Source organism: Antechinus flavipes, chromosome 1 (genome assembly GCF_016432865.1).
Source record: "Antechinus flavipes isolate AdamAnt ecotype Samford, QLD, Australia chromosome 1, AdamAnt_v2, whole genome shotgun sequence".
NCBI lineage: Eukaryota > Metazoa > Chordata > Mammalia > Dasyuromorphia > Dasyuridae > Antechinus > Antechinus flavipes.
In genome coordinates, this window is record NC_067398.1 from 17,294,605 (window position 1) to 17,307,123 (window position 12,519).

Below are 12,519 nucleotides of genomic sequence, written 5' to 3' on the forward strand. Positions count from 1 at the left end.
GATGCACTAAACATTTTACAAATGTTAGCTCATTTAAAACAGTCTTGGGAAGTAGGGACTGTTATTATCCCCATTTTGTAGTTGAGAAAACCGAGGCATTAAACTGAGTTTCAATGATTTGTCCAGGGTCACCCAGCTACTAAGCGTCTGAGACAACATTAATCTCCTTTGAGGCCCGATGCTCTACCCATGGTGCTATTTTGTTCTCTGACAGAATTAGAACCAAAGACTTAATTGGCTCCGAGCCCATTTGTGCTAACTACTACATCACTCTGTCTCTAAACAAACACAACTAATTATGACACAGTAAATACATGGCGAGTACAGAAAGGTACTTTGGTCAGAGGGCAATGGGATGAAATGTCACATGAGATCCCGAGTGGGGAAAGATTCCGCTTGGACAAGTGGATAAAGGAGCAGGGTTTGAGCCAGGCTTTGGAGCGGGGCAGAGTCTTACCCTTTTGGGATATCACGGCCCACCAGTATAGTATGGAGAAGCTAGGGCCCTCTTCTCAGAATCGTGCTTTAAAACAATCCAAAGAAATTCGTCATTTCAGCCACAGGTTAGTGAAAATAAAGATGCAAGCTCATAGCCCCCCAAACATTGGAGTTCTCTAGTCCTCCTGGTTAAGAACCTCCTGCTTTAGGAGAAAGAAAAAGATGGATACTCTCTACAAAAAGAAAATCAGGTGGCCCCAAACATGATTATAGAATGGAAGTTCCTTCCACATGGAGCTCTCCACTACTCTCCCTCCATGAGAGTGCCTTTCCTCCCATCACTTAAGTTCTACTGATAGAGAGTAAGCCCTTGAGGGCAGGGACTGTTTCTGACTTTCATCTAGGTGCAATGGTTCTCCAACTGTTGTTTTCAGTATCTTTATCCTATTACAAATGATTGAGGATCTCTCCAAAGCGTTTTTGTTTATCTGGATTATATTTATCGACATTTACCATATTGGAAAGAAAAACTAGTTTTGAATTTGTAGACCCTCTAAGAGGGTTTCAGAGACCCCCAGGATTCTCCAGACCCTACTTTGAGAACCACTGTAGCACTGTGCTCAATCAATAAGTGTTTGTTGAAAGCTCGATGTCTGTTCTGTGTATATTTCAATATGTCCCTTTTGTTTCCTTCCAATAGAATAGAAGCTCTTTGAGGGCAGGGACTGTTCTTCTTTGTTTTCGCAGAGAGATGCCCTATACATAAGAAGTGCTTAATAAATGATGCTTGATTGCACACAGTTGGATAGTGTAGAGACTGGACCAGGGATTTCAATGATACAGGGAACTCCTAGATAAAGAAAGTTCCTCTACCAAAGCAGATTAGGAACTTCTGTTATTAAATCATGAGGGGGCAGCCGGGTGGCGCAGTGGATCGAGCGCCTGTCCTGAAGTCAGGAGGACCTGAGTTCAAATGGGACCTCAGACACTCAACACTTCCTGGCTGTTTGACCCTGGGCAAGTCACTTAACCCCAATTAATTTTCCTCCCACATAAATAAATAAATCACAAGAGTAAATCCCCAAATCTGAAATAGTTTTAGAAAGAAATTTATTTGGTCATTTGGTAGAGGAGGGAGCAGGAAGAAGGCTCCCTCCTCAGTCTCTGAGAGGTTCACATTGTTCAGGGTTTCTGAGGAGGCCTGCACTGAATAACTTACACAGAGGGCATTTCCCAGGTTGGTTCAGGGGAATTAAACATTCAAATTAAGGGTGATTGAGATCAAAGCATACCCATTTTAAATTTGGGGAACCCAAAACATTGGCATTGGTTTGATCCCAGTCTGGGTAAAATATAAGGATTCCCTGGAGCAGAATATCCAGCTTGTCCCTGAAGTCAGCCAGTTTCTAGTCACATCAAGCTAGGTTCAAGTAACTTTTAGAAAAAAAGGTTTTCTGAACAATATAGCAAACTATTTCCTTACACTTTAGTGCAAGACACAGTTTTATTGGGTTTTCTTTTTTCCTTCCTTCCTTCCTTCCTTCCTTCCTTCCTTCCTTCCTTCCTTCCTTCCTTCCTTCCTTCCTTCCTTCCTTCCTTCCTTCCTTCTTTCCTTCCTTCCTTCCTTCCTTCCTTCCTTCCTTCCTTTCTTTCTTCTTGCCCAGAGTCACACTGCTAGGAAGTGGGAAGTGGGAAGTGTTTGAGATTAGATTTGAACTCAGGTCCTCCTGACTTCAGGGCTCTATCCATTGTGCCACCTAGCTGCCCCAATGCATAGCTTTAGATGGTTGTCTCCAATACTGAAAGATTAAGTGATTTACCCAGTTAGACACTTAATTTGTGTCAGAGATAAGCTTCAAACCCAAGTCTTCACTACCCTGAGGCCTCTTTTCTATCCACTCTACTATGGTTTCCTCTTCAGGGACAAATGCTTGTTACTGATTGGTAAAAAGAAATGAAAAAGAAAAACATAAAAGGAACATACTACTGTTTGTCCTGCCAAAACATACCTTCTCTCTGTACAGAGAAAACATGAAGCTAAAACAGATATTACCTTGGTTGCCTGAAAAGGCATTGCAGGTCAGCAACAGTAATTGTGAAAAGAAATTTCAAACAAAGGCCTCATTTCTCAAACCTGTAGGAGTCTGAGTGAAATTTATGAAAGAGAAGAGCCATTGCCCAGTTGAGAAATGATAAAAAGATAGGAAGTTTTCAGGTGAACTAATCAAGCTCTTTATGGCCATATTAAAAAAAAAAAAACAACTTACTATTTATTAGATGGATGCAAATTAAAACCATTCTGAGGAAGTACCTCATATCTATTAGATTGGCTAAAAGGCCAGAAAAAGAAAATGACAAATGTTGAAGGAAATATGGGGAAAATGAGACATTAATTTATTGTTGGAATTGTGAACTGATTCAACCATTCTGTAGAGCTATTTGGAACCAGGCCCTGAAACTAACAATACCATTAATAGGCAATTATCCCCAAAGATTTTTTTTTTAAGGAAAAGGAAAAGGACCTATACGGACAAAAATATTTATAGCAACTCTCTTGTCAGGGCAAAGAATTAGAAATTGAGGGATGCCCATCAATTGGAGAATGGCTGAATAAACTGTCGTACGTGATCCTGATGGAATACTGATGTGGGTGAGGTAGACACCGGATGATGGCAGGCACCAAAAGTTGGGGTTTGGTAATGTGAGGAACTCACAATGGCCATTCTCTTTGACAAATTATCTAGGGGAAGGGATCTAGACAAGATGTAGGGATACGATAGACACCAGGAATGGGAAACATGGAATAGAGTGGGGGAGCATAAAAAGACAAGTTTTTCCTCATTGGAACTTACAATTATCCAGTAGAAAGGGAGTACTCTGTGATGTTGGAGTACCCCATGTCCTTAGTTATTAAACTAAATCCTGAAAGGGACTTAGCACCCTAAAAGAGTTAGCTAGCTGTAAGGAAAAGTGGGGTTGAGAAGCATAGTGGAGTTAGGAGAGATATCACGTGGGATGGTGGGGAGATAAGGAGAAAAACACCACTCAGAGTGCCATGGGAGACTGACCCAAAGGAAGGCAGCAGCCATGGGATGGCTCATAACTAGATTTTATAGGGGAAACTTAACCTCAGGGACATGATTGGGATTTTTGACAGGACATGCTAAAGTGATTGCAGAGGGAGCTAAATTGTTCTCTCCCAGTGCTTTCTCCCTTGCTTGTCTTAGGAATCGATTCTTTAGTTTTTCTCTGTCTACCATACCATTCAGGACCTCATCGATACTATTGTGTAGTATAAGAAACGATAAGCAAGATATTCTCAAAAAAACCCAGAAAGATTTCCATGAGCTCACGTAAAGGAAAACGAACTGGGTACAAAGTAACAGCAATATTGTAAGATGATCAGCTGTGAATGACTTTGCTATTATCAGCAATACAATGTTCCAAGCTTATGCTGAAGGACTTATGGGAAAATGCTATCTATCCCTAGAGAGAAAGAACAGATTGAAGATCTCCCCTCCCTTTTTTGAAAACTTATTTTTCTTGAGTTTTTTTGGGTGCTGCTGGTGGTAATATATGTTTCTTTCCCAACATGACTTTTATGGAAATGTTTTGCATAACAGCACATGTGCCTTCTCCAGGGAGGAAGGGAGAAAATCTGGAACTCAAAGTTTTAAAAACAAATGTTAAAATTGTTTTACATGTAACTGGGAGGAAATAAAATATTAAATAAAGAAATAGAAAAAAAAATATTGTACCATCTCCCTTGTGGTCAGTCTTCTTTCCTGCTGCCTAGAAAATAGTAGGTTCTATTATCTGTTTTTCAGGACTATTAGTGAAGGCTCCCTCCTAATTTTTTTAGATAAGAAAACAGATAAAGGATTTGAGCAAGGTGACATAGGTCATTTGAAAGCTGGTCTTTGACTCCATACCCTTCCCCCCTTTTCCCTCATCCCGCACTAGCTCTTGAATCTGTTCAACACTGAGCTAAACCCCAGTAGGGTTGTGTCTTTTTCCATGTTCCCTTTGGAATATTGTTAACCTCTGAAGCTGACTAGGGGAGATTCACTGGAATTCTGCAATAACTCATCAGATGTTTCTTTGTAAAAATGAAAAAATACCCTGATTTAACCTTGATTTCTATCTGATTTCTTTTTTTTTTTCCTCTTTATTTTCTTCCTGATTTCTAAATGTACTTGGGAGTTCTTTCCTCTGTATATTTGGGTGTTTCTCCCCCAGACATATAATTTGAAAGATTTTTTTTTTTCCTCTTTAGCCTCTCCAAGTAAAATCAAGCTTTAAAAAGACAAGATGGATCCTCATTTGCTGAGCATGTTTGTCATAGCTGGAGGGACATTGGCCATCCCCATCCTTGCCTTCATTGCTTCATTTCTCCTGTGGCCCTCGGTGCTGATCAGAATCTATTACTGGTAAGAGAACTAGGTTTGTAGTTGACAATTTACAAGGGAATAGAGAACCGCCTTTGGATCTGCTCATCCAGCATAATATCTGATATTCAGCAGGTGTGAAATAAATGCTTAATGAGTGACTTATCCTTTAGAGCTTACACATTTTTTTTTTTTTTTTTTTTTTGGCTGAGGCAATTGAAGCTAAGTGACTTGCCCAGCTAGGAAGTGTTAAGTGTCTGAGATCAGATTTGAAATCAGGTCCTCCTGACTTCAGGTGCTCTATCCACTGCGCCACCTCACTGCCCATTTAAACCATTTTAAAAAGCATTGTTGGAAAATGTATTGAAGGCCCTTATAGAACCGCTCTCTAAAGTTGTTGATTGCCTTCTATTTTTCCCATGAGCTCACCCACACCTCCAAATCATGTACTCTTTTTGTTTCTTTTTGTTTTCTTTGAAGAACAAAATATTTCCCTTTTGGTCTGAACTTGTGATTTTATCAGGGGAGGGAAATCCTGGAGTGGAAAGAGATTAAGTAATTTACCTATGATAACAGCAAAGATATGTCCAAGCAAGACTTGAATAATAATAACTTGTTTTGATGATTATTGTAGCACATTTATCTGACCTTTTGAGGTTTGTAAAAATCATTACAGGTAAAAATCTCATTTGAACCTCACAACAACCTTCAGGCAACTGCTATATTATTATCTCCATTTTACTTAAGAAGGAAACTGAGACTGGGGAGCAGTGCCCAGGGTCACGGGGCTAGTAAGAATCAAAGATGGGATGTTAACTTGGGGTCTTCTCTGATTCCAACTTGAGCTGTCATCCAGCAATTGATCAGCAAACATTTATTAAGCATCTAGTATGTGTCAGATCCTGTAATAAGCACTGGGCATATTCACTAGTCCAACCTGTCTTGGGAAGAAGACTTCCCTGACCAAGACCAAGACTGACCAAGACAGTGGTTCTCCAACTTTTGTTTTCAGTATCTTTATCCTATTAAAAATGATTGAGGAGCTCTCCAAAGCATTTTTTGTTTATCTGGATTATATTTATAGACCTTTACCATATTGGAAATAAAAACTATTTTTGAATTTGTAGACCCTCTAAAAGGGTTTCAGAGATCCCTAGGATTCTCTAGACCATACTTGGAGAACCACTGGACTAAGAGATCAGAGCTCAACCTGAGCTCAGGCAATCGAGTACAACCCTCTCTATCGAACAAACAAAAGCTTGCTTTGGGGCCTTTTGGTTTTATATCAGAGTTATTTCTGCCTATATACCACCCACCTCGACATCCAGAATTGACTTCTCCTTCAGAACCAGGAAAAACAGTTGAGCAGTGAAGTTCTTTTCCTTTGAAATATATAAATAAATTGTGTTCTTGGACGTTAAATGTCAACACATGTCCAAATGCCATTTATTTATATATTTCACAGGAAAAGAATCTAATTAAGCTGGCCCAGGTAGCATTAAAGAGAAAGAAAAATATTTTTAGCTTTATGCCAAAATTGTTCACTCACATAATGGTGAAAATCGCTTTGCTTAAATCCTTCAGTCTTCCACAGCCGAGTAAAATTAAGTTTGAGAGCAAGTTTCTTAAACTTTTCCCCTCACAACCCCTTTTCGTTCAAGAAATTTTTCCACAGCCGTGGGGTATGTAGTATATGAAAAGATTGTACAATTCAGATATTTATTCCTAATGAGTCATAATTTTCATGAGCCCCACATTCAGTTATGAGACTCCACATGGGGTCACAACCCACAGTTTAAGAAACTTTGTTCCAGAGAATAAGGGCTTAAGAATGACAACCTCGGAATGAGGTCACATCTGGGCCCTCACATCTGTCCTTTCTTCTGGCTTTTTCCAGCTTAAATGACATGTTCGGTTCTTAGCATGTCATGGAAGGCTCTGATCCTTGAATAAAAGTTGGTGGGATAGAGGAGAGCTTTCCAGGCCCCCTTTGGTACAGGGACAATTGCAGAAATACTTGGGGCTCCACCTCCTTGGAGACCGAGGCTGTAGAGCAGTGGTTGGAATCCTAGCCCAGGACACACATCCTTGCCAACTTTTCAAGGGGGAAAAGCTTTTGTTTGTGTCCCCGGCATGGGGCTGTTGAACGGAGAAGCCCGTTAAGGTCAATTTGTTCCGGCTTAGACACTTCATGGAACAGAATTTCTGTTCTTTGATGCAGTTAACAATAGGGAAACAGGTGATTATGGGAGCCCCTGTAGCCCTGGTGAATCTTTCTGGGGGGCCAATTGGTTGTAAGCACAGAGAAAATGGGCGTACCCATTCTTGATGCAGTAAAGCAGTGAAAAGGATGAACTCTCTCTAGGAATTCCATATACCGATGCAACTATGGCTCCAGTCTCTTCCCCCTGCTCACCCCCATCCCTGTCCTTTCCCCCTTTTCCCCAGCATCTAGACACTGCTAGATGCTGCGGATACAGATACAAGCACTTAATGGGGCCTGCTTTAGTGCTATTCTCAGAGCATCTGTCCATGGTTCTGAGTATCTTTGAAATGTGTCCAACCCATTTTCATTAAGATGTTGATAGGCAAGGCTGTTGTTGAAGGGTTGAGGATATTAGACTGTGGGGAGTGATCTCTTAGGTAGCTCAGTCTTTCACAGCAAATGAAAGTAATAGAGAGCTGATTTTTATTGAGTCAACGGAGCAGAATAGAGAGTACAGCAAGATGTTGACATTGCGCAATTTTGTGTGTGTGTTGCTTCAGTTATTCCTGATTCTTTATGATCCTATTTTAGGTTTTTGCTTTTTTGTTTTTCCTTTGGCAAATATTCTGGAGTGGTTCATCATTTCCTTCTCCAGCTCATTTTACAGGAAATGGAGACAAACAGGGTTAAATGACTAGCCCAGGGTCACATAGCTAGTAAGTGTTTGAGGCTGGATTTGAATTCATGAAGATAAGTCTCCCAGATTATAAGCTGAGGACTCTGTCCACTGTACTATATAACTGCGTTTTTCTAGATGGGTTTTATTTTTTAAGAGAGCTAATATGGATAGCAAAGAATGGGATAAAATAAGCAATTTTTGAAGGAAGCAGTTCCTTTAAAAATGATACTAAAGGAAGAGAAACAAGGTTTAAAAAAAAAACAAAACAAAACACCTGCATGGTAAAGAATCCAGGCTGCTGAGTTATCTCCTGACAGAGCACAAAGTACCTTTTTTTTATTTAGGTCACTAGGACCTTGGTCAATGTTATTCCAGAAATCAGATACTCTGCTTTTGTGAGGGGGGCTCTTTAGTTACAAAATGCCTTTTTGTTCCAGAGACAGCTTTACAGAGTTTGTGCTTCTTCTCTGCAAGCTTTTAGCTAATTTTTCTCTCTCTTGGTTTACAATATTTACAAATGACAGCAGGGGTTCATGATATAGGAGCTGTGGTCCCCTGGGGAGCTAAGGCATTCCTACAAAAGATCTACAAATTCACATTTAGTGATTTAGCAGAATAAAGAAGTAAACATCTTCTCTAGACTAAATAATGTCTCATGTACTCATGTTACTATTTTTATTTAAAATTTTTAAAAATAATAATAATAACTTTTTCTTTTCAAAATACATGCAGAGATAGTTTTCAGCATTCACTCTTGCAAAACCTTGTGCCGTTACTATTTTTCCATGATAGTATAAACTCATTTTTACATATAGTATTCCAAGGTTTCCAGGTAAGGGAGACATATTCAAAGGTAACAACTGACATTTCCATAGTGGTTCAGTAGGTTCAGTAGGTTCCATAGTGGTTCATAGAGGTCAACGGTTGTGATTCACAAAATAAAGGTAAAAGTAAATCTTCATCGACTGAGAAATGTTTCTGAATTTGACATTATAGGTAATGTCCTGGGCTTGGAGTCATAAACTCTTGAGTTTGAGTCTTGCTTCAGATATTTATTAGCTCCTCAAGACTCTAAGCAAGTCACACCCTTTCTGAGCCTCTTATTCCTCATCTGTAAAATAAGGATAGTTCTAGCCTTAATACTAACCTCATGGCTTGAGGCTCAACTGAGAAGTTTGTAAACTATAAAGAACTGGGTAAATGTAAGGTATTGTTGCTAATGGAAGTAGCTGCAATATTGCTTTTTGTCCCATATTTTCTCAGTCAATGGATATGAATAGTACATGCAGTGGATAAAACACTGGACTCACCTTCATGGCTGAAATCAAGTCTCAGACACTTAACAGTTGAGTGACACTGCACAAGTCATTTGCCTCCGTTTCCTCATCTGTAAAATGAACTGGAGAAGGAAATGATAAAATGTTTCAGTATCTTTGCCAAGGAAGCCCCAAAATGAAATCATGAAGAGTTGGATGCAACTAACATGAGTGAAAAACCATAAGGATCCTGTAAAATTCTTAGAAGTTAAATAAAGGGTAGTTCTCTTTAAAAGGGTCAAATACGTTGGGAACCACTCAATTAGCTCACAGTAATCCACTATAGGAATCTTAGAGAGAATACTGTTTTCCACTTTGGCCATTTTTCTCCCTTAGTTTTAAAGGAGGCGGATCTCAAGGAGAAACTACAACGTTACAAGCACAAGGGATTGAGTAGTATTCTTCTTTTCACTTTGGAATAGAAATAGACCCCTTAGAAAAACATTTGGGGGATGGATGTAAAAATGGTGAGTTCAAATTCTATATTTTACTGGCTGTGTGACCTGAGCAAGTCATATAAACTCTATCTATTTCAGTTTCCTTATCTGTAAAATGGGGATAAAAACAGCACCAATTTCTTAAGTGGTTGCAAGGAAGATTACATGAGATAATATTTGTAAAGCACTTTGTGAATCTTAGTGCTAAGTCCTGTACTGTTAGAGAAAACATTAGTTCTCTGTTGAGAGTAGCTTTGTAAGTAAAAAAAAAAATGCTTAACCAGGAGAATAAGACCATGAAACTGTGAGAGAAAAAGTGAAGGACAAATGGCTGAGGAACTATAATAGACTTTGAAGGAAGGATCAAAAAGAGGTTATGATATTTTATTTAACTTATTTAGAGGTAAATAATTATAGAGCACATGTAATTATTTATTTTGACATGTAATAAGTTTGTAATAGCAATTTAAAAATTAAGTAGAATTGCTTTAGAAGCTAGCTTCTTTCCATAACTTCTCATTTCAAGTGTTTTATAAAATTATTTAATAATAATAACTAGCATTTATACAGTATTTGCAGTTTGCAAAGTACTTTACAAATATTATTGTATTTGATCCTTGTAACAAACTGAGGGATGGAAGTGCTATTATTATCTCTGTATTAATATGGGGAAACTGAGGCAGGCAGTGATTCAGTGACTTTTCCAGGCTCGTGTAGCTATTGATTGGGACAGGATTTGAATTCAGATCTTCCTGACTCTGGGTCCAGCACTATATCCACTGGGCCATGTTACACCGCCTTCCAACATTGTTGTTTTACAAATGAGACAAGACCCAGAGTCCCCGACATCATGATGAATTGCAATCTGGTTATGTCTTAGAGGACTTGGGGGAATAGACTCATTTTTTAAATGAAAGGTACTGTATTGCCCTAAAGAGCTTGGCTGGGATGGCTGAAAGATGGCCTTGTTCTTGATTTTAGAAAGTTCTTCAACTGGAATGTGACTGAGGTTCCAGCCTCTAAGTCCATGGAAACCACATTCAGTTCAATTCGAAAAACATTATTAAGTATCTAGTGCGTGTCAGACATCATACCGGGCTCTGGAGAGATCCAAAGACCAAATGGTGAGAAGTTCGGAATTGAAATTGGAAGTTGTTGACATTCACTGTCTGACTCTTCCATGAGCCCATTTGGGGTTTTCTTGGCAAAGACACTGGAACAGTTTGCCACTCCCTTCTCCAATTCATTTTACAGATGAGGAAACTGAGGCAAACAGGGTGAAGTAATTTGATCAGAGTCACACAGCTGCTAAGTGTCTGAGGCTGGATTTGAACTCAGGAAGGTGAGGTTTCCCGACTCCAAGCCCACTGCTCTGTGCCCTATAGTGCCTCCTGGCTGCCGTGGAGTTAGAGGTCCTACTGAACTCCTAGCATTTGTGGATCCTGGCACCCTCTGAACTTGGTTCCTCATCTGGAAAAGGAATTAGATAAGGGAAGATCTCCCAGATATCTTCTGGCTTTTTATTTATGGTCCTGCCTTCAAAGAGCTTACATTCTACTGTGGGGATACAACATGAACTGCAATAAAGGAATAGTTATACGTATTGTCAGTCTCCATGTGATAAAATGAAGGAAGGAAACGTTAAAGAAAATATAAAACATGGAGTGGAAATCAGTAGGGTTTTAAATTTGTTTTTGCAACAATAACAGGAAAAACTTGTCTTTGATCACCCCTCTTGTGAGCAAGGTTTCTAACCTGGATGGTATTTATATCTGTAGGCAATGCACGGTTTCGTTTTTATTCCTTTTTTTTTTTTCCCTGAGGTAATTGGGATTAAATGATTTGTCCAGGGTCATATAGCTGGGACATGTTAAGTGTCTGAGACCAGATTTGAACTCAGGTCCTCCTGACTTCAGGGCTGGTGCTCTATCCACTGCACCACCTAGCTGCCCCTTGTATTTATTCTTACAAATCTCGGAAGCCAGGGTTGGTCACAAAAATGCATCATTAATGCTATTACAGTCACTTTCACTCCTTTCTGCCATTTGTTATTTGCCTGCTACATGCAAAGGACAATGACAGGAAACTCCACAAGAAAATTTACTCCAGAGGGGAACATTCTCTAAGCCAGCAATTCTTTTTTTTCAATTGAACCTTTTTTTTTTCAAACCATATGCGTGGATAATTTTTCAAAGTGACCCTTGCAAAACCTTGTGTTCCAAATTTCCCTTCCTTCCTCCTACCTCTCCCCTAGATGGCAAGTAATGCAATATATGTTAAACACGGTAAAAATATATGCTAAATCCAATAGGTGTGTATATATTTATACAATTATCTTGCTGCACAAGAAAAATAAGATCAAAAAGGGAAAAAAATGAGAAAGAAAATAAAATGCAGGCAAACAACAACAAAAAGAGTGAAAATACTATGTTGTGATCCACACTCAGTCCCCACAGCCCTGTGTCTGGATGCAGAGGGCTCTCTTCATCACAAGACCCTTGGAACTGAAAGCCAGGAATGCTTCAACTTTTCCCACTCACAACCCCTTTTTTCCCAAGAAATATTTCCATGACCCTAGCTAGAGAGAAGATAGGTGTATAAAAATTGGTACATAAGTCAATCATTTATTGCAACACATCATATTTTTCTAACCCCCACATGTAGTTATGCAACCCCAAATGGGGTCAGGATCCACAGTTTAAGAAGCTTTGCTCTAAGCAATGGTTTGGAGCTAAGATTAATGCTGCTCACCCCAAGCTAAAACTAAAGGTATAATAGGCAGCTTGAAACATGCTGGTTAAAAAATCTGTTATATGCAGAGGTGGGGAACTATGGGTGAGAAGGACCCTGCCTAGAACACCAGACTTGGGAGATATTTTGGCTAATTTTACTAAACTGTTTTTTTTCCTTCTCTTTTTTTTTTTCTTTGCTCTCTGGGAAGCAGGTTTTTAAGGGGAATGGAAAAATTAATTGATATAAAACCAAAGGATCAATAAAAATACATTTTTAAAAAGATTTTGGGAAAAATGGAAAGAATATTTCGAAACAGAGGATG

The 12,519-nt window shown here is 39.1% G+C and overlaps 1 protein-coding gene across 2 annotated transcripts in view; it reads left to right on the forward strand.

Annotated features, from left to right (window-relative positions):
- ABHD6 (abhydrolase domain containing 6, acylglycerol lipase) overlaps positions 1–12,519 on the forward strand; it is a 45,423-nt gene that overhangs the window by 14,268 nt on the left and 18,636 nt on the right. For both annotated transcript variants that reach the window (XM_051979704.1, XM_051979696.1), the window contains one exon: positions 4,715–4,868. In XM_051979704.1, coding sequence (XP_051835664.1) covers positions 4,750–4,868 — 119 coding nt within the window. In that variant the 5' untranslated portion in view covers positions 4,715–4,749. The remainder of the gene's footprint in view (positions 1–4,714; positions 4,869–12,519) is intronic.